The following is a 20,408-nucleotide window of genomic DNA, read 5'->3' as shown; positions in this document are numbered from 1 at the left end:
ATATTTGGGTGAAAAATAAAGCGACAGATTATATAGATAGATAGATTGATGGATACTTTATTTATCCTTAGGGAAATTTAGGACATCCAGTAGCTTATACATCTTTTACAAGACACACATACAAATCACATACACATAGGGAGGACATGTTCAAAAAGGAGTGGGGTGGTAACTAGTGATGGGCAAATTAAGCTTTGTGAGGCACTGAACCATTTAGGCACATGGTTTCAAAAATTGGTTCATTGCTTGAAGCTTCAGTAAGTGACCTCTCCTGGTGATAACTAAATTAGATCAGCTAGACAGTGGCAAGAGGCTTAAAAACAATGACAATCTAGTGTGCACGCACCAAATCACCAAATCAAAGTTCTGTGTAGTGGTCATTGTCCAAGACAGTCAGCAACCTGCTCTGGATCCTTCTCTCCGCCACTGTTGTAAAACAATCCAGTTCAAGGCCAACAACAACCTGTGGCAGCATCAATGGACTACCCATCATTAAAGTGTATGGACCATTTTATCTATAAAACACTTGCCTATATGGTTGACGCAGAATATAGTTGAAACGCTGATGCATGTTACTTATGGGGCATTTGCTTCTCTGGAATAACACACGGCACACCTAAAGCTTAAGGACAACAATTCAAAAGAGACACTTTACTCAAGGATGCTAATTATAAAATTGGTTTGCCATAGAGAACCCGATAAAGAAATTCTTCATCCTGAGGTTACACCCGGATTTTCTCCAGTAATCCATTTGAGTCAACCTATCTCAACAGCAGGACAAGATTTCAATGGTATACATGGATAGCCTGCCTTTTACCGATCAAGTCCATAAAAGGGTTTCAAGAAATTAGAGATGCAAATTTAGAGAAAGTCTTTTATTGTTTTAACCACAATGTAAAGTGCATCCTTGATATCCATTTAGGTTTGAGTTCAGGGCCTGAAAAGAGAAGACAAAGTAAGAAAAGCAAGACTCCCTCCCACATGAAACAGAATTTGAGAACAAAAGTAGACAGATACCTCCGTGGCTAAGATCAACTGGGCAAATCTAGCCTTTCCTGAAGAGAAAGAAATACATTAGAATTCCAACACTCACTTATGAACAGATATACAGAAAAACCCATGCCTACTTTGAAAGAGTGTAGTCTACAGTTTGGTCAGTCTGGGCTTCATGTCCAAGAAAAATGGGGACAGGAGCAGGCTCAGCATCACTTGGAGGAACATCCAGTGGGATGTAGGTGGTTTGGGAAAAGACCATTTTTCCACGCACATAACGATTGAAGGATTTAACCACGTAGCGTGCTTGAAAACCTGATGGCTCTGTGATCACAAGGTAGCGCTCTTGCCCTGATGAGGGACCCTCAGCAGCACCACCATTAGAAGTGGTTTCTCCACTGACATCCATGGAGGAGCTGCCAAGACTACCTAAAGAGTTGGATTGAGTAATTTGAGGCAGGGTCATCTCGACCGGCATGGAGGCCATCTGGGCCTGCACCTGGGGCATCTTGGCCGCCTGCTTCACTGGGGGCATCTTGGCAGTCTGGCTCACTGTAGGCATTTGGGCCCATACTGGGGGCATCTGGGCCTGCACCTGGGGCATCTTGTCTGCCTGGCTCACTGGATGAATCTTGGCCTCCTGGTTCACCTGGGCCCATGATGGGGGAATCTGGGCCTGCACCTGGGGCATCTTGGCTGCCTGGTTCACTTGGGCTGGGGGAATCTGGGCCTGCACCTGGGGCATCTTGGCTGCCTGGCTCACTGGAGGCATCTTGGCCCATGCTGGGGGCATCTGGGCCTGCACCTGGCTTGGTGGGGCTGGGGGCATCTGGGGCCATGCAGGGGGCATCTGGGCCTGCACCTGGGGCATCTTGGCTGCCTGGCTCACTGTAGGCATCTGGGCCCATGCTGGGGGCATCTGGGCCTGCACCTGGGGCATCTTGGCTGCCTGGCTCACTGGATGCATCTTGGCCGCCTGGTTCACCTGGGCCCATGCTGGAGGCATCTGGGCCTGCACCTGGGGCATCTTGGCCGCCTGGTTCATCTGGGCCCATGCTGGGGGCATCTTCAAAGGTTCATTGTAACTTTGGACACCTTCACCTTTGATAGAGCTGAAGTCATTCATGGAGGGTACAGAGCCACTGCCAGGAGTCCCAGGCCTGAAACCATGGTACCCATAACTCTGGGGAACTTCCAACCCTAGAACAAAACAAGGGCCTCAATTCAAATATACTCTGCATGCAAATTTACAAAAAAAAAAAAAAAAAACCCATACCTTGTTCAAGTTGTTGACAGCATATTTCAATTATTAAGTAAAGGCATATCCAAGGGAACCTGCAGAATACACTTTGGTTAGACCAAGTAGAAAAAGATATACCTAAAGACAAACAATTGAATGTGTACCTGAACATCATGCCAAGAGACACAGCAAACTTCAGTGGTTTCAATCAAAGACCCAAAAGTAGCACTCTCCTCACCACTGCAACAGCAACACCCTAGCTTTGACTCCCAAACACCCAACCTGCTCTTTTATAGGCACAGCTCCTTTGTCTGAATCCTAAATCCTCAACCAGCTTCAGCTGATTACAATTGCTGTGTGTGTGTTCAGGTGTGAACTTCCATTCAACACTGTGAAAAGTGTTGACACCACTGACAATATTCAATGTCACTTTGCCATTACAGTACAAGAAGGAAAAGCAGCATCTTCATTTGGCCTAAATTAGCAGCACATTTGTTGTAGTGATACCTATCTATCAGTCTAATTCTCAGTCTTGCATTGATGAGCTAGTTACCTGCTTCGACTCAGCGTATACTTCAGTTCTTGACACTATTTAGCTGATGAGAGGGTAGACCAAAAGCTCATTCTCAGCCCTGGCTTAATGACAATATATGCAAATTGAGAGAAATGTTGAGCAGGACTGAAGGCAAATGGGAAAATGATACCTTATGATGTCACACATAGAAATAGAAAATAGAATAGAAAAGCCTTTATTGTCATTGTATTTGCATAGAACGAAATGTGGAGCACTGCTCCTGTTGGTGCCCTGAGGGACAACATGTAACAAATAAATACAATAGCTTGAGTGCAGTGGTAAAGAGTCACGTACACCCCCTGAGGTGCGTTGCAAATAAATACATTAACATTTAAGTTTTACACACATGAATAAGGTGACTGAGATGACATGAGTAACTTGTATAGTAGAATGGTTGGAATGGGACCTCCGTGCCATTGGTTGCTGTGGAGGTGCATCTTGAGGTTGGCTGACCGTAGTGACTCATCTAATGTTGCATATTCTGCAAACTGGCTAATGATCCTCCTTCCTCCATCCAGTAACTGAATGAAAGGACTGTTACAGTGAGGTTTGGGTAAGAACACTTCTGGAGTCAGAATGCAGTTTACAGGTTTCCTTAATGCACAGGGCTCAAATCAGGCATAGCCAGCATAATACAGAGGCAATTTGTATGCTTGTGGTATAAAGGAAAGGAAATATATTAAATTATACATTGGTTTGCTTAAATAACACAAACGCTTAATATCTACAGATCAAACACAGTACCACAATAAAGATTCTAACAAACAGTAGCTACAATTGTGATGGTTCTTGTGTGACTATACTGCCATCTACGGGTCAATCACGTTATTTGACGTGTTATATTACACAGGAGTAATTCAACAGTGCTACAATTCTAAGGCACTTAATGTGCAAAATCACATTGGAAATGGAATCCTCTTACTCATGCTTTAAATAATTAAGGAAGCTGATAAATATTAAACAGGATTAACATAGCAATGCACTGTACTAAAGGTCCAAATGGATTTGTTGAGCAAATACATGAATTGGAAAGATGAAGATAGCATACATATCACCAGCAGTCACCAAAGACATTACATGCAACAAAAGTCACCTCTTTGATATGTTTCAACTTGACCTCTCATAATTTCTGGAGAAAAATCTACTGGTAATACCTACGCCAGGGTGAAGCAGCTTTACGCCTTGATGACATCAAGAATTCGCTCCGTAGCCAGTAAGAACCAACCACTCAGATGCTTGCTGTAAGCAGATCAAATGCACTTTGCTTTAAATTGACCTTGAAATGACTGTGTATCCCCTTTCAGCTTTTTATGATAAGTTCAGTTTAATTCAACACACTGAACAGCAATCCCTGAAGATAGTTGTTCCAAAAAATGGACTTCAGAGGGTAACCATGCACTAACAATCAAAGCTGTGCATATGTTTACATAATACCAAAAGCTAAACAGTTATCCAACAAACAACATATTTTGTGTTAAGTATTATCTCCTGGTAGAAATAAGTTATATACTTTATCCAGAGGTAAATCTACGTATATGTGAGTGTGTTTTATAATATCACAGCCGAGTAGCCTAATGGGTGTAACCAAATACTTTGGAGTAACATTTTTAGTAGACCTTTATGTTGGTACAAAGTCGCCTGTATTTGACCGGAAGTACAACTACCGTTGCTCACGGTAACCCACAGACATGATGCTTTTAGAAAGATCTTCGAACCTGCGGTTAAACGTCAGGTGAAATTCTCGCCAGAGAATTAGGAGTAGTTGGCCTCCACTATGGCTAAGGACCTCCTCTCGGTTGATTATGAAGTCTACGGTAAAGTTCAAGGGGTGTTTTTTCGAAAGTATACCCAGGTAACTTAATCTATTTTGTCCCCTGAAATTGCGAGAGAACCAAATGTATTTAGTTTTAATTTGACGTGTAGACCTCTGTTTGGTCCAAGCCTGTACAATGTGTTTTGGCCACAGTGATGATTAGGCTATAATCCTACCAGACTGTTTTTGAAATGCCCGTGTTATATATATAACATTAATTCCCATCCGTCCAAGGTCTCCAGTGAAATTCCTGTTGTGCGCATGTGGTTTGTGCCGTAAAAGTCCTCTCAGAGCCTCCGTTCCTTATGTAGCCTATTTTTTTTTGGCAAACCTGCATCGAGTAGGCTAGGCCTATTTCATCATATCGCAATCATATTCCGAACGCGTTGAAGGATACGTCAACGTTGTTTTCCTCCTATAAATATACAGTGGCGATTTTATCAGTAGTATGGAGGACCAAACCTGCCATATTTACAAATGAATGAATAAATAAATAAATAAATGTCCACATCCATGCATTTAGACAGAAATAAATGGTTATATGTATTAATTAATGCACAATTGTCAATCAATAGTTACTTATAATTTACATTTACGTGTGTATTTATTTATTCATTCATATATTTATTCATTCATTCATTCATTCATTCATTTATTTATTTATTTATTTATTCATTCATTTATTCATTCATTCATTCATTCATTTATTTATTTATTCATTCATTCGTTGTTCCCAATATGATAATGAGAGGAGGCCAGTAGGCGTGGAAACTTACGTGGAAACTGACATTCAGACCTTTTGCAATCAATCCAGAGCCTTGATGATACTGATTTAATGCTATGGCTTTGTATCAGACATATTGCTCTCAGGTTGTGCTTTAGGGTGACCAAACGTCCTCTTTTACCCGGACATTCCGAGACCTAAACATTTTTGGGATTCCAAAATTGTCCGGGATTTTGCGTCATCGGATATTTGTGTTTCTGGGTCTTTCACAAACTCGTTTTTAAGCCCTTACAAGTTTTGGAAAGGGTATCTCCCTTATGTTCCACCCTCTTGCGCGAGCTCTGACTAGAGAGAACTGTCATAGGTCATCGACAGCCCTCTCAGTGTTGCCAGGTGCACAATATGATCCTCCAAATACAATCATTTTGAGCATTTGGCACGATACTGAGCACTTTGCCGGCCCCACTAGGTGCATTGTTTACAATAACGGTGATTTCCTTCACAGGAAAGGTACCCCATATTCAAAACCATAGTAGGCTAAGTTAACAAATATTGTAGCCTGGATACCAGCCTGAACTCCGCCCACAACATTTTTGGTCTGACTAGAATTATGAGTATGACATCGTCAGGCTACAAATATTGTCTAGGAAAAGTGATCTGCGTGATAGCCCGATGGGCGTCTCTGCTGCGCAAATTAAAACCTGTGTATGTTTTGTGCCACTTAAACTAGTTCTAAAGTATGCCAGTGGGACTTTTTTCCCCCGCAATATTGACATTTCGGAATATTGGCCTTTCGGAACACTGGGCCGTCCCCAGAGTGCCTACGGGACTTGTAGATCTTACACAAGGTACCCTGAGAGATTATTAGAGGGACACATCGTTTTTGTTCGCATTTCCAAAGCCCAAAACATAGGAGGAAAGTTGCCAGTTGTGGATTAAACAGTGTGGGAGACACCACTCCCAACTCAATATATCGCAAAATACACATATGTCTGCTCCAAAATAAATTAAGCTGCTTGCAGTTAGCTAGCTATCTATCGCTAGTTATGATGACTAACTATCTTGTTGAGAGAACATCCCCTAACAGTTGTGGTTCATGGCAACTAGTATTATTACCATCAGAAGTACATAACTAGTCTCTCCAACAAATGTGTTAATGTTAAAATCAAAATGTTAATGTTACCGTCAAAATGCTAATGTTACTGTTTGAAAAATTGCAGTCTGAGCTATCCTCCTAGCTACTAGCGATAGCAAACGCCACCTATTTGCCAGGAGCTCAACACAATACATCAATGTTGAACAAAACGTCCCAAAAGGCCATTAATAACTTTTTATATTTAAATCTTTGTAGAATTTTGTGAATGGGAAGCCTACTCCTGAGTATCCCATGGTATGCATACGCACAACCTGAGAGTAATAACATGGCGATCTGATACAAAGCCATTAAATCAGTATCATCAAGGCAATGGATTGATCGCAAAAGGTCTGAACGTCAGTTTCCACGTCAGTTTCCACGCCTACTGGCCTCCTCTCATTATCATATTGGGAACAACGAATGAATGAATAAATAAATGAATGAATGAATGAATGAATGAATGAATGAATGAATGAATAAATAAATGAATGAATGAATGAATAAATGAATGAATGAATGAATGAATTAATTAATGAATGTATGAATAAATATATGAATGAATAAATAAATACATACGTAAATGTAAATTATAAGTAACTATTGATTGACAATTGTGCATTAATTAATACATTTATCCATTTATTTCTGTCTAAATGCATGGATGTGGACATTTATTTATTTATTCATTCATTTGTAAATATGGCAGGTTTGGTCCTCCATACAGTAGGGGATAGATCTTTAACTGGCATTTGCATCAAGAAGTAGGCCTATACCACTGCAGGAGGCGTGACATGCCAGTGAGCCGCCAATCAGCAGGATCGACCGTTGACAGCCACGAACGAATACTGAGCGAGAAGTGTTTACAGGATTACATTAAAGTTCGTATTAAAATGTTATTTAGCTACAAAAATATTAAATGTTATAAATGTTAAACAGGATGTCTTATAAACAGAGATTATTTCAGGCTGCAACTTGAAACAAGAGGCTGGTTCCAAAAGAGAAGAAAACTAACACAGAAACACACACGAATCAAATTACTCCAAAACAGCACTATAATGCTTGTGAGTCGAGTTTATTAACACACACATTTAACATTGAATTGCTACTTTGCATATTAAATCAAATAAGATATATTTTGTTATAAAGCACAGATGTAAGCTTTCTGCACCACAGCGTGATCTGGATCTGGTGGGGCAGTGCCCCATGTGCCCCTAATGTAGAAATGCCACTGCATACACTACCGTTCAAAAGTTCGGGGTCACCCAGACAATTTCATGTTTTCCATGAAAACTCACACTTGCATTTATCAAATGAGTTGCAAAATTAATAGAAAATATAGTCAAGACATTGACAAGATTGGAAATAATGTTTTTTATTTGAAATATTAATTTTGTTCTTTAAACTTGGCTTTCGTCAAAAAAGGCTCAATTTGCAGCAATAACAGCATTGGAGACCTTTGGCATTCTAGCTGTTAATTTGTTGAGGTATTCTGTAGAAATTTCACCCCACGCTTCCTGAAGCACCTCCCACAAGTTGGATTGGCTTGATGGGCACTTGTTGCGTACCATACGGCCAAGCTGCTCCCACAACAGCTCAATGGGGTTGAGATCTGGCCACTCCATAACAGACAGCATACGAGCTGCCTTCTTCCCTATATAGTTCTTGCATAATTTGGAGGTGCGCTTTGGGTCATTGTCCTGTTGTAGGAGGAAATTGGCTCCAATCAAGCGCTGTCCACAGGATATGGCATGGCGTTGCAAAATGGAGTGATAGCCTTCCCTATTTAAAATCCCTTTTACCTTGTACAAATCTCCCACTTTAACGGCACCAAAGCAGCCACAGACCATCATATTACCTCCACCATGCTTGACAGATGGCGTCAGGCACTCTTACAGCATCTTTTCACCTGTTCTGCGTCTCCCAAATGTTCATCTGTGTGATTCAAACACCTCAAACTTTAAATTCGTCCAGAACACCTTTTTCCAATCTCCCTCTGTCCAATGTCTGTGTTTTTTTTGCCCATATCAATCTTTTCTTTTTATTGGCCAGTCTCAGATATAACTTTTTCTTTGCCACTCTGCCAATAAGGCCAGCATCCCAGTCGCCTCTCCACTGTAGAAGGTGACACTGGCGTTTTGCGGGTACCATTTAAAAAGCTGCCAGTTGAGGACATGTGAGGCGTCTTTTTTTTAAACTAGACACTCCAATATACTTGTCGTCTTGCTGAGTTATGCACCAGGGCCTCCCACTTCTCTTTCTACTCTGGTTAGAGCCTGTTTCTGCTGTTCTCTGAAGAGAGTAGTACACACCGTTGTAGGAAAAGTTCAGTTTCTTCGCAATTTCTCACATGGAATAGCCTTCATTTCTAAGAACAGGAATTAGGGATGCACGATATTGAATTTTAGCCGATATCCCGATATTTTCAAGCTCATTTTGGCCGATTGCCGATGCCGATACCGATATATACACCTCAGCTTTTTAATTATGGAAAAGTCTCTCCTGTACTAGAATGAATCTGTTAATGCTAGGGTATTGCTGTAAATACAGGACATTACAGACTTGATTTGTATCATTTTAGAAATAGACATTCATGAAACTGAAATGGTTTCAAATATGGCAGATTTATTTATATTTTCACGTCACAATTTTCATACTTGAACAGTACCTCTTTGAACTTGAACAACTACACTCTGGAAATGCAGCTTGGCTTACTTGGAAAGCTAACGTTGGTTAACTGACTTACAGTTTAATAACGTCCCTTCTAGGATTTCTAGACTAGTCTTATCTATGTAACGTTATTGCCAAGTTAGCTGTATAAATTCCATATATGGAAAAGTAAGCCATGTACAGATAGCGTGGGCTCGTGACATAACGTTTCACATCGCTTCAAATGAGGCATCATCAACTTCTCTGGTGTCACGTAGCATGCTTGGCTAACTTTGCAAGCTAACCTTGGTTAACTGACTTACAGTTTAATAACGTCCCTTCTAGGATTTCTAGACTAATCTATGTAACGTTATTGCCAAGTTAGCTGTATAAATTCCATAAATACAAAAGTGAGCCATGTACAGATAGCGTGGGCTTGTGATATAACGTTTCACATCCTGTGAAATGAGGTATCATCAACTTCTCTGGTGTCATGTAGCATGCAAGCTAACAAGCTAGTGTTGTCTAGCTAACTCCGTAACTTATTAACGTCTATTAGCGTGACAGGTAATGTTGTAAACCGTGGCAAGCGGGTGGTCTGATCTATGTATGCAACCTACGTTATGGCCAAGCTGCATCTCCTCCTCCTTCTCCTGAAAAGTTTTCTGACAAATAGGCATTTTGTCATCATCCTCTGATACTGTGAAGTAGGCTACTGCCACACAGCCGAAGCTCATAAACATTTGCTTCGCGTGCGCATAATTTACACGTCACCTTATCAGCCAGGTATATCGGCAGAAATGTTTCATATCTGCAGATCCCGATAATTACGTTTTGAAGCCGATATCTGCCGATACCGATGTCTTGCCGATATTATCGTGCATCCCTAACAGGAATAGACTGGTGAGTTTCACATGAAAGTTATCTTTTTTAAGCCATTTTTGAGAGTATAACCGAACCCACAAATGTGATGCTTCAGATACTCAACTAGCTCAATTGAAGGCCAGTTTTATAGCTTCTCTCACCAGCAAAACAGTTTTCAGCTGTGCTAACATAATTGCACAAGGGTTTTCAAGGGTTTTCTAGTCATCAATGAGTCTTCTAAGGCGATTAGCAAACACAATGTACCATTAGAACACCGGAGTGATAGTTGCTGGAAATGGGCCTCTATACACCTAAATATTTTGTTAAAAACCAGATATTTCCACCTAGAATAGTCATTTGCCACATTAACAATGTATAGAGTGCATTTCTGACTAATTTAATGTCATCTTCTTTGAAAAAAAACAGTGCTTTTCTTTGAAAAATAAGGACATTTCTAAGTGACCCCAAACTTTTGAACGGTAGTGTATATAACCAATGTATATAAGCTGCAGTTTATTCACTGTTGCTTCATTGTTTCAGTGGTGCCACTGCAACTAACATTTCAGTTAGGTAGTGGTAGTGCATTTCAAGCTAAAGTACTTGAGACCCCCTGCTTGCGCACAAACACTACCTTATGCCCACTCACAGTGAAATACATTTCTTGAGCGTTTGTTCTGTTGTTCTTTGGATGCCAAATATTTGAGTTGAATCCTAAATGGATCCCCTGGCGACCTAGTACCATGAAAATAATCTTCTGACAGGCTTGCAGTGGGACCACAATGGGAACCATGTTCTTCATGCCAAGATAATATTGGCAAGGCTAATACTGTCATAGCCATGATGTAATCAAACCATTTGTTTTTGGATTTGTGTTGGAACATGAGTCAACTGTGTAGACATTTAGCTAAAATGGGCCTAAATGACTTATGATGACATGGGTTCTCCATTCCCTTACATAAGTTTGGTGATTATAAAACTGTGGTAATGCCAAATACTTTGGGGCATTGCCAACTAGATTACTTTTTTCTTTTCGGCTGATATTATGACATCTACTCATGAATGCAGATCTGAGTAGATGTCTGGTTTTGGAGTTAGGAGTGAAACTGCTGGACATGACACTCTACAATTGTTATTGACACTGTTATCACTATCCCCACAAAAACCAACATGATTATTTTACCAAAGGCAGATAAGCAGTTGCAAACGGTCAGAGGGTAACCTAAACGGAGAGTATTCCAAAACAAATTATACCTATACCCAGATTGAGTGCCGAGGTTGCAGGTTGTGTTATTGGCCTGGGCAGTGCAGGACTGAGAGCATAAAGGCTGCTCTTTGTTATTATTTTTTCTGGATGACAATGAGAGAGGCTACCCGAGTTTCCTCTAGGTGGAATGTTCCCTCCATCACAGTGGTTTATCCGTGAACCAAAGAGGAAATGGGTTGACAGTAGGGCTGTCAAAATTGCTCAAAAATGACATTCGAATGTTCGTTTGGAAAAAAATCACGAATTCGAACTATTCGAATATCTGGTTACCTATTTTACGCAGTTGCCGTCAATACGTCAATAATGCGAAAAAAAGCTGTCTCGGACTTTGCCGAGAACATTGCGTTACAGCAGCTTTCACCAACCAGACTACTAGCTCCCCTGCTCTACTTCGGATGCTTATTGAATGGCATAGCCTGTGTAAGTCCAGCTCAGAACAGTTGTGAATAAGAAAGAATAAATGTCTGTTGTCTTGCACAGACAACCAATTGAAATCGCCAGGAACAAAAATGATGAACGTAGGCTATATGATTTTGTAATGTAGTGCAACCGTGGCTAAACTGCTGGGTTATTCTCAATGAAAAAACAAACATTAGGCTATAAGAACGATCATCGCAAGCAGCACTGCTTCCTTACTTTAAAACGAGGGACATCGCGAACAGACAGAGGCTCATTCACAAAGCAGATAGGCGCTTGTACCGCGGGAGTGTTTTTTCACATTCGAATATTATCCCACTTCTGACACCATGTATTGACTTGTACTTTATCATAGAAAGTATTACACATATACTGCAAGTTCAGGAGTCTTTAATAAATCAACCGTCTTCCACTCTCACTCAGGTAGGCCTACGTTACACTAGTTTCCGGTTCACACATCATTTCACAATAAGAGTCCTGATAAGTTCAGTACTAAACATTACATGAGGGACATCGCGAACAGACAGAGGCTCATTCACAAAGCAGATAGAGGCGCTTGTACCGCGGGAGTGTTTTTGCACATTCGAATATTAATTTTCACGTTCGAATTCGCGTTTTTTGATACCATTCGAACGAATATTCGAACTTCGAATATTCGTTGACAGCCCTAGTTGACAGTGGACCCTTCATGTCGGCCTGGGACACCCAGGTGTTATGGTGGCTAATAATGGTTTTCAAATTGCAGTGAGTTACCTCCTGGGGATCAGATAACTCATCTGACAGTCCCCCACAAAGTAGTACAAAGTAGTAATATTGAGTTCAATATGAAATTGTGCCTTGAAATGGGAAAGCACAAGAGGTGTGGTCTGTAAGAGTTGTGCTTTGCACAAGTATGACTATTTGTCCTATATGTTAGTATATGTCAACGTCTTTGTTACACTCTCCTCAGTTAAATACGTAATGTATAAAACATCCTGTAACGCAAGTTGAAGTCTGAAAAAAAAATAGTTTATCTTGTTTTCTTTAAGATGATGTATCCATCTCATCCTTGGTTTTCAGAAAGAAGGGACACAATTGGGCTTGGTTGGCTGGGTGCAGAACACTCAGGCTGGTACAGTGCAAGGGCAGCTTCAAGGACCAGCTGACAAAGTTAAGCAGATGCAGGAATGGCTGAGGACCACAGGAAGCCCTCGATCACACATCGTCAAAGCTGAGTTCCAGAACGAGAAGACGATCGATGCATTGGATCACAAAGATTTTAAAGTTATTCGTTAAATGGATAACCATCCTTACCATCATTATTTATATCAACATTATCTGGCAATTAAATGAAATTGTTTTATGTTGAAGTAAACCACTGTCAGCTCTGATGAACCTAGATAGCACATATTTAATAAAATACTTTACTGGGAAATGTGTTTTAATACATTTCATGAAGTTAAATCTGAGTTCATGCATACTGTTTAAATATCTCAGACAGTTTCAAGTAGTTCAAGTGAAATCACATCCAAGTTGATTTTCTACTTGTGTGTGTCTGTGTGCAAATGTATGTAAATGAATCCATGGACTGACCATCACAGTTGCCCGCATTGATCAAAACAGCTATCCTGTGAATGAACAAACTATAAGACTAAAGACTTTTAGTTCGTGGTACCTCGCTGGTGGAATGATCTTCCTAGTCCTGTCCATTCCAGTGACAGTTTTGGTATATTTAAAAAGCGCTTAAGAACCGACAACAATTCCACTGCTCCAGAAATAGGCTACACACTGGAGTTTGAGTTACTTTTTTAAAGGCCCCAATAATGATAACAGATAACCTATAAATCACTTCACATCTTTTTCAGAGTAGAAGCCTTCTGTTCTTCCTTTTTGCAGCCTGAAGCAGATCTCAGTTAAGACGTCCCCACACCAGTGTCATGTGAAGCCAGTTGGTCAGGTGGCGCTTATACTAGAGGCGGGGGGGGGGGGGGGGGGGGGAAGAGTGCTGCTCCTAGTGAGACAAGAGTTAATATGTTTATATGTTTTATGTCCTATGCACCAACCACACCAAGTTCATTTCCTGTATGTGTAAATATACTTGGCCATTAAACGTCCCCACACCAGTGTTATGTGAAGCCAGTTGGTCAGGTGGCGCTTATACTAGAAGGAAAAGAGTGCTGCTCCTAGTGAGACAAGAGTTAATATGTTTTATAGTATAGTAGTATAGAAAATAGTGTTCAGGTCCTGCATACCAGTCAAGTTACCATGACTGACATCCATAAGATCAGCGATTGAATTCCATTCAAATCCGTGAGTCATCTACACTAACCACACAAAGACACACAAGACAACGGGCCCTATTTTAACGATCAGAAACGTAAGTAGGACAGCGCCAAACGCAAGTAGCTGTGTCTGTGTGGGCGGCTCTATGGCGCATTTGCTATTATAACGGCGGAAAAAACACTTGCGCCCAGCGCAAATGTCAAATGGGTTGGTCCAAAGGAGGTTACTCAGCCATAGGTGTGGTTTGGGCGTAATATGCAATAAACCAATCAGAACGTCATCTCACATGCCCTTTAAAGTTACCGTATGTAACAGTTGTACCTTAAAATAATAGCTTGAAAAAAATTGTGTCGCTACAATGACTTTTAATAGGGCGATTTCCGCCTCCTTCACTGCCATCGGGGGTCTGTACTCAAATTACTACGCTATGTAACTTTCTTGGCGATGCCCGCCGCTCGGGCGGAAGTAGTTCGACCTGCTTTCTGGCTAGCTTATAATAAATTACACGTTCCAATGTCATTACACTTTCTAATGTAAATTCTGAATTTGTAGAATTTTGGTGTTACAATATTGTATTAGATCGCACGTAGGCGACTCCACATTCAAACACTTAGAAAACATTGTAGGCTCAAAACACGATCGGTATTTCTTCTAAACTAAATGTTGTCATTCTTTTGGTTGAATTAGCATTCATCTCCGATATCACAATGAATAAAACTCTGCAGTCATATTTCTGTAAAATCTTTGAATATTCTTACCTCGGTTGACATATTCACTGTTTTCTGATCACGTCTTCACTGATTCCACTCACCGGTATACAAGTGAATGTGTTTTTACGACACTGGAGTAAACGTTAATACTAGTAAAAACCTTTAGGGGGAGCTCCAAGGGAATCCTGCATATTATGCCTTTAAGAGCGAGGAGCGCATATTCCATAGCGGCTTGTAACTCACTGCAATGGCGGAATTACCTGGAGGAAGACCGTGAGGCCACCAGAACGTGTGTTACCAGAAACAATCACGGCAATATTTTCCCATGCTTGTTTGGAGAAATGTTTCCACTTTTCATTTCTCGTTTGTATTTTTTCAGTTACTAGCATTAGTTTTTTGCAGGTGAATCATCAATGTTGCAGGTATGGACAGGAGATTAGCTGGCATTGCAGTTGTAGCATCCTCCACAGCCTGTTCCTCAATGTAAAACAAAGCAACCTTAGATTCACCCTCACACAGTGCTCGGTAGAGGGAGGATGCTGTGGGGATGTCCACTCCTTGGCTGACAAGCCTATCAGCCCTTCTTTTTAGTGAGCCACCCACGCCATCAGGGACCCCTTTGCCATGGCTGGCTTCGAAAAAATTCCAACTTCCCCTTGTAAAGCCCATGTTGAATATCTTGGTGGAAAAGAGGAAAAAATGTCCACGTTGCCTATATTGCGTGCAGGGTCCATCACTCAAAAAATGGACAACTTTGACACCTGGCCATCTCTCTCTGACATCCTTCAAGATTGGATCCAGGTGTTGCCAGATGGCAGATGGCCCTTTCAACCTAGAGGCTGACACACTGCAAAAAGAAAAAGGAGTCTCACTCCCCACATAGCACACACCTGTGTGCAGAACAGCCTGTTGGTGGGATGCACCAAAATGAACTGCCTGTACCTCAGCTATATTTGCAGCTATAATTCTCTGCAAAATCAACGTGAATGACACATTCATCGGAGGGAAGATTCACTTTCAGGGCCCTTGAAAAAGCGTACTGTTGTCGTAGGTTGAACAGGTGACGCCTGAATTTCCACAGCGAACTGTTGAACTGTGCCAGCAGTTGCTCTTGAGAGCATTCCATCTCTTTCTTGAGAGTAACTTTTGATGTCACTCCAGGTTCGTTTCGATGTTCTCTGTCAACCGTCACCCACTGCAGGTAAGTGATGGAATGAGTACCAGCATAGTGGGATGTCACTGGACAGCTTTTGTTGCAGCAGTTCTCACATTTTCCATACATGCAACTTTTGTTGGTGGTATGACAGGCAATTGATGTTGTTAAGCTCTCCAAATCTGATGTGTGAATAACATGTTGCTGGTATAGCTTTCGGGCCATGAATTCCAGGTTGTCATGGATCTTACACAAGCATGTGTCGCGGTCGGCAAGTGTAGGGTGAACTACCCAGTAAGGTCGGAATGTGCAGAAGAGCGAGAAAGACAGACGAAGATTAGGATGCTCTGCAAGGAATTTCTGATAAAGATTTCTCAGTGTATCAGTCAACAGTCTCTTTTGCATTTTCTTTTTCTCTCTGGTGACTGTTTGTTTTTTCCCTGTAGTGAATCGCGAAACATCCTCACGTAAGAAGAATGATGTGACTGCTGATCTAAGTTTGGCTCCAACGCTCTTGTATTTCTTTCTTTCTTCCATGGGTGCAAGAACTTTCTCCGTGTTTCCATCCCTTTCTGGAAAATCCAAATTCCTCTTCTGCCATTTTCTGCATCTTGTACTTCTTTGAGATTTTGTTGGTTAGTATTCCTGCAATTAGTTGTTTGTCATACTCTCTCCTTGTGTTTGCATACTTTGCACGTATTCCCTCAACTACAGCTGAATGAAACAAGAGCATTCTCTTCAGAGATGGAGCTGAGAGATGTCTAACCAATTTATTAACCTTGGCTCTGGGAGATGGATTGTTTTTTGCCAGCCGTTGGATCCGCTTTCTGTACTTTTCAATCCGTAGCTCTGCTTTCTTCACCTTTTCCTCCAGTAATAACCACTTCCTTGCTGATTTGGCCCTGGCAGCTCTTCTTCTTCTCATCCCAGCTTCCTGTTGCCTGTGACAAACATAAATATTTGTATATAAAAACATGCATCAATTGTCACCACAATGACATACAAGGAATTGATTATACAAAATATTGACAAATTTAGCCCTAATTTGAATTATACACAAACTTTCCCTCATTTTACTTGAACATTATCCTATATGATCTAACTTGCATGTCAACAATCTAACTTCTATCCTGACCTTGAGGTTTGAGGTTGAGAGCTGACTAATGGTTCAGGGGTATCTGGAGGGGTGTTCAGGGTCTGTACTGCCTTTTCTCTCTCTTTGCTCCTCCTATGTGCCTGTCTCCATTTCTTTCTCTGGGTACGCTGCTCCCTTGCAGTGCGGTCTTTCTGTGTTTTCTTCTTTCCTGTCTCAATGTCTTTTTTCCACTTCTTTCTCTCTTTCTCTAGGTATTGCTGTCTCCTCTGTGCATCCTCGTCCCGTCTGGCACGGTAGCGCCGCTGCTTTTCAGCGGCACTTAATCGTGTGCCAGAATTCTGTAAAAACATTTTAATATCAATTTAATAATAATAACAATAATTAAAATATGAATGATAATGCCAATGATACAAATAATCAAACATTCTGTATAAGAGCAAATATTCTGAGTAAGAGCAAAAATGAACACTAAGTTATGTAGATCATCAAATCATGCTATATAGTGGCCATGGACGTTACTAGATTTGAGAGACAGGGGTCTCCTGAAGGAGGTAAGACATTGGGCGCGCAATCCACACATAGCTCACCAACAATTTTTCAGACCACCAACTAAGGCTTTGTAAATTAATTATTCGAAGAGCATCACACCTTTGGAGCTCACTTCTCAACTGCTATTTAAAAATAACATTTGTTATTTAATGGCTGACTAAAGCTACTTCAACATCTGAAATACACCAGCTAAAATGAGCTAAAAATACAGTATAAAGACAAAACTAAGATCGGCCATCTTGAAAGTGTTGGCTTCCAAAATGTAATGAGTTCATGTACCTGTCCTAGAGCATGAACACACAGAATTTGGTGCGAATCCATCCACCCGTTCAGAACTTATGGGCCAAACAATAATCGGCCATCTTGAAAGTCAGCCATCTTGAAAGTGTTGGCCTCTAAATGTAATAAATTCGTGTGCCAGTCCCAGAGCATGAGCACACCGAATTTGGTGCCAATCTATCCACCCTTTCAAAAGTTATGGGCCAAATAAAAATTGGCCATCTTGAAAGTCCTAGGATCGCTTTGAAATATTTTAGGGTGGCTTGAGCCCCTCTAGAATTGGGCTAATGGCTAATTGGGCTAATGACGCCCATGATTGCAACTATAATGTCAGTTAAAATGTTTAATTGGAATGTTTTGTCAAAGCAAATTGAAAATATGCAACCCTGTTTATTCTAATGCAACCCTGTTCCTCAACTTACAGTAACAGGGTTGCGAGTAACAGGGTTGCAAATCTAGGCTAAGTTGTGGTTTACCCCAGGACCAGATGCTAACTGTAAAATTTAGCTATGTATACAAGATCAAGGACAAACATGGTTATATAAGTATATAAAGTAAATTTTGACTCTACTCAATATTAGTCGTACAATATGAGTAATAGAGTTGCGTTCACTGAGTGACACACGCAACTTGGACAAACATATTTGGAAAAAAAAACTGAAAATTGGTAGAGAACTTACCTTTGGTCTTTCCATTTGGGCAGAAAATGTCCTTGTGATGTCACTTCCTTTGTGCCAGTAGACAAATAATGTTAACCCTTTCTCTGCCAGGTAAAATTCCTTATGGTAACAGGGTTGCACGCATATTGTGGGACACAGTTTAATAGCATAAAAACTGTAACATGCAATACAATTTAGATCAAAGAAGTTGTTTTCATACGTAAAGTAGATGCATATCAACAATATACAAGAGGAAGTAATTTATGTAGAGCTTATTTTAATTGTTAAATTTGGCAAAGGAGTTGGTCACCCAATGTGTGGGACAAGAGAAAATGGCAATTTTTTGAGGTGGTCCAAAGGTATTCGGTCTTTTGAAAAATATCTAAGGAGCTTATTTTTCCACCAAATTGTACAGTTTGTCTTATAACAAGTACATTATTCACAAAAAATAGTAATTTAGATATTTTGGATATGTACATTTGAAATGTAAGTGGTGGGACAGGAAATGTACCAAAATCCTGGAATGTCCCATATTTGAAATAAAAGTCACAAAACATACTTTCCGATGTTTTGGGTTCACCCTCACTGAATCACTAGGTTATATAGGCTATGCATGGTAATAATATTGCACCCATCGGCACATGCAGTTCAACCTCACGTCTTCTAATCTATCCTCATTTATGTCATTGACACATCCATGATTCATGGCAATGTTGTGTAAAACACTGGGGGGGCACGTATGTGAATATGGGTGCAGTCTATAGCGCCAAGGACACCAGGGAACCCATACTTCTTGTACCCGATTCAGCACCCTCCGCGGCAGATGCACCCCCTCGAGGGAGCGCGCACCGCTTGATCGGAAAGGAAAGCAGTTCGCCTAAACAAACGCAGGGAAAAATACTATACTCTGATTTCATTATTTGTGAAAGAGATGGAAGAGAAGAGAACACAAGTGATTACAGTCTTTAGAACTGTTCTAAAGAGTACAAACAACCAATGTTTTTCTTCCAAAACCCTCGTATAATAGCGAACGCAAAAGAACACCTTTTTGTTCTGTGGAAATATATAGCCTACCCCAGCCATGACTACAAAATTAATTAACTCAATTTTCCTTTGAGCAAGTTGAATGTATTTGACACAGCGTTTCACAAGACTAAATATCGAGGGGGTGCATCTGCCTCGGAGGGTGCTGAATCGGGTACAAGTTGTACAACACTGCCATTACAATTAACCTGAATCATTTGGGTCAATGTGTACATGTATGCCTATTTTTAAAATATCTTGGATATGGATATCACAATGATTTCCTCATGTGGTAAATACTTTATTTTCCTTGTAATTATATATGGCTTGCCAAAAAATTGGTGTAAATCTCTCGTGTAGACGAGAGAAGTAAAGTGTAGGCTACTGGGCAGCCAAGCACGCGTCCTTAAAATAGCGTTCTGATTACCCGCCACAGACTTTACACATTGCGCCTCTGACATTAGACTAGCTTTTTTCTGGTCAACAGCGGACGGCGCACGGCGTTGTTTTGAAACTGCAAAATACCACTTGCGCCAGAGAAACGCCTTCTCTGTTCCTCCCCCGCCCATGTCGGCCCGAGTTCATTTTGACGCGCGCTGTCGCTGCCAAATGTGAGGACCCGCCTGATGTGAGTCCGCATGCGCAAACTTTGCGACACTATTGTAGTACAACGAGCCAGGTAATGCTGGTGGTGTAGGCCAAGGGGGTGCAACGACGGACTCGTGAGTGTCCGCACAGGAGGCCATTTTAAGGACGGAATAGTTCCGGGAGGGATCAGTGGTACGTTAGGTATCGTCAGTGATCTTCACAATCGTTTACACTCATATCTCGCGGAAATCTTGACGGATTTACAAATTACTTGATTTACAAACGTCATTACCTTGGTAATAATTGTCGATGCTTGAACATGTTGAAATGTGCAGCTTTATTGTGTATCACGGCTATTGTGTTTCAATCATTTTACATCAATTGGCGAGGCATAATTGTTCTTTCTTTTCAATACAACT

At 40.9% G+C, this 20,408-nt stretch overlaps 1 protein-coding gene and 1 pseudogene across 2 annotated transcripts; one reads left to right on the top strand and one right to left on the bottom strand.

Moving 5' to 3' along the window:
- Window positions 1-1,418: 1,418 nt before the first annotated feature.
- Window positions 1,419-2,119, bottom strand: LOC308374371 (annotated as a pseudogene). Its single transcript has one exon. The product of its transcript is annotated as an uncharacterized misc_RNA (transcript).
- A 2,405-nt stretch (window positions 2,120-4,524) lies between these two features.
- On the top strand, window positions 4,525-13,166 carry acyp1 (acylphosphatase 1, erythrocyte (common) type). Its single transcript, XM_080849632.1, has 2 exons — window positions 4,525-4,659; window positions 12,730-13,166. The coding sequence occupies exons 1-2, from the start codon at window positions 4,582-4,584 to the stop codon at window positions 12,943-12,945; spliced, it is 294 nt and encodes a 97-aa protein (XP_080705758.1). The 5' UTR covers window positions 4,525-4,581; the 3' UTR covers window positions 12,946-13,166.
- Window positions 13,167-20,408: the final 7,242 nt, after the last annotated feature.

Source organism: Sprattus sprattus (assembly GCF_963457725.1).
Source record: "Sprattus sprattus genome assembly, chromosome: 13".
NCBI classification, from domain to species: Eukaryota; Metazoa; Chordata; class Actinopteri; order Clupeiformes; family Clupeidae; genus Sprattus; species Sprattus sprattus.
The sequence above is the reverse complement of the archived record's forward strand: the minus strand, read 5'-3'. Positions and strand labels throughout refer to the sequence as shown.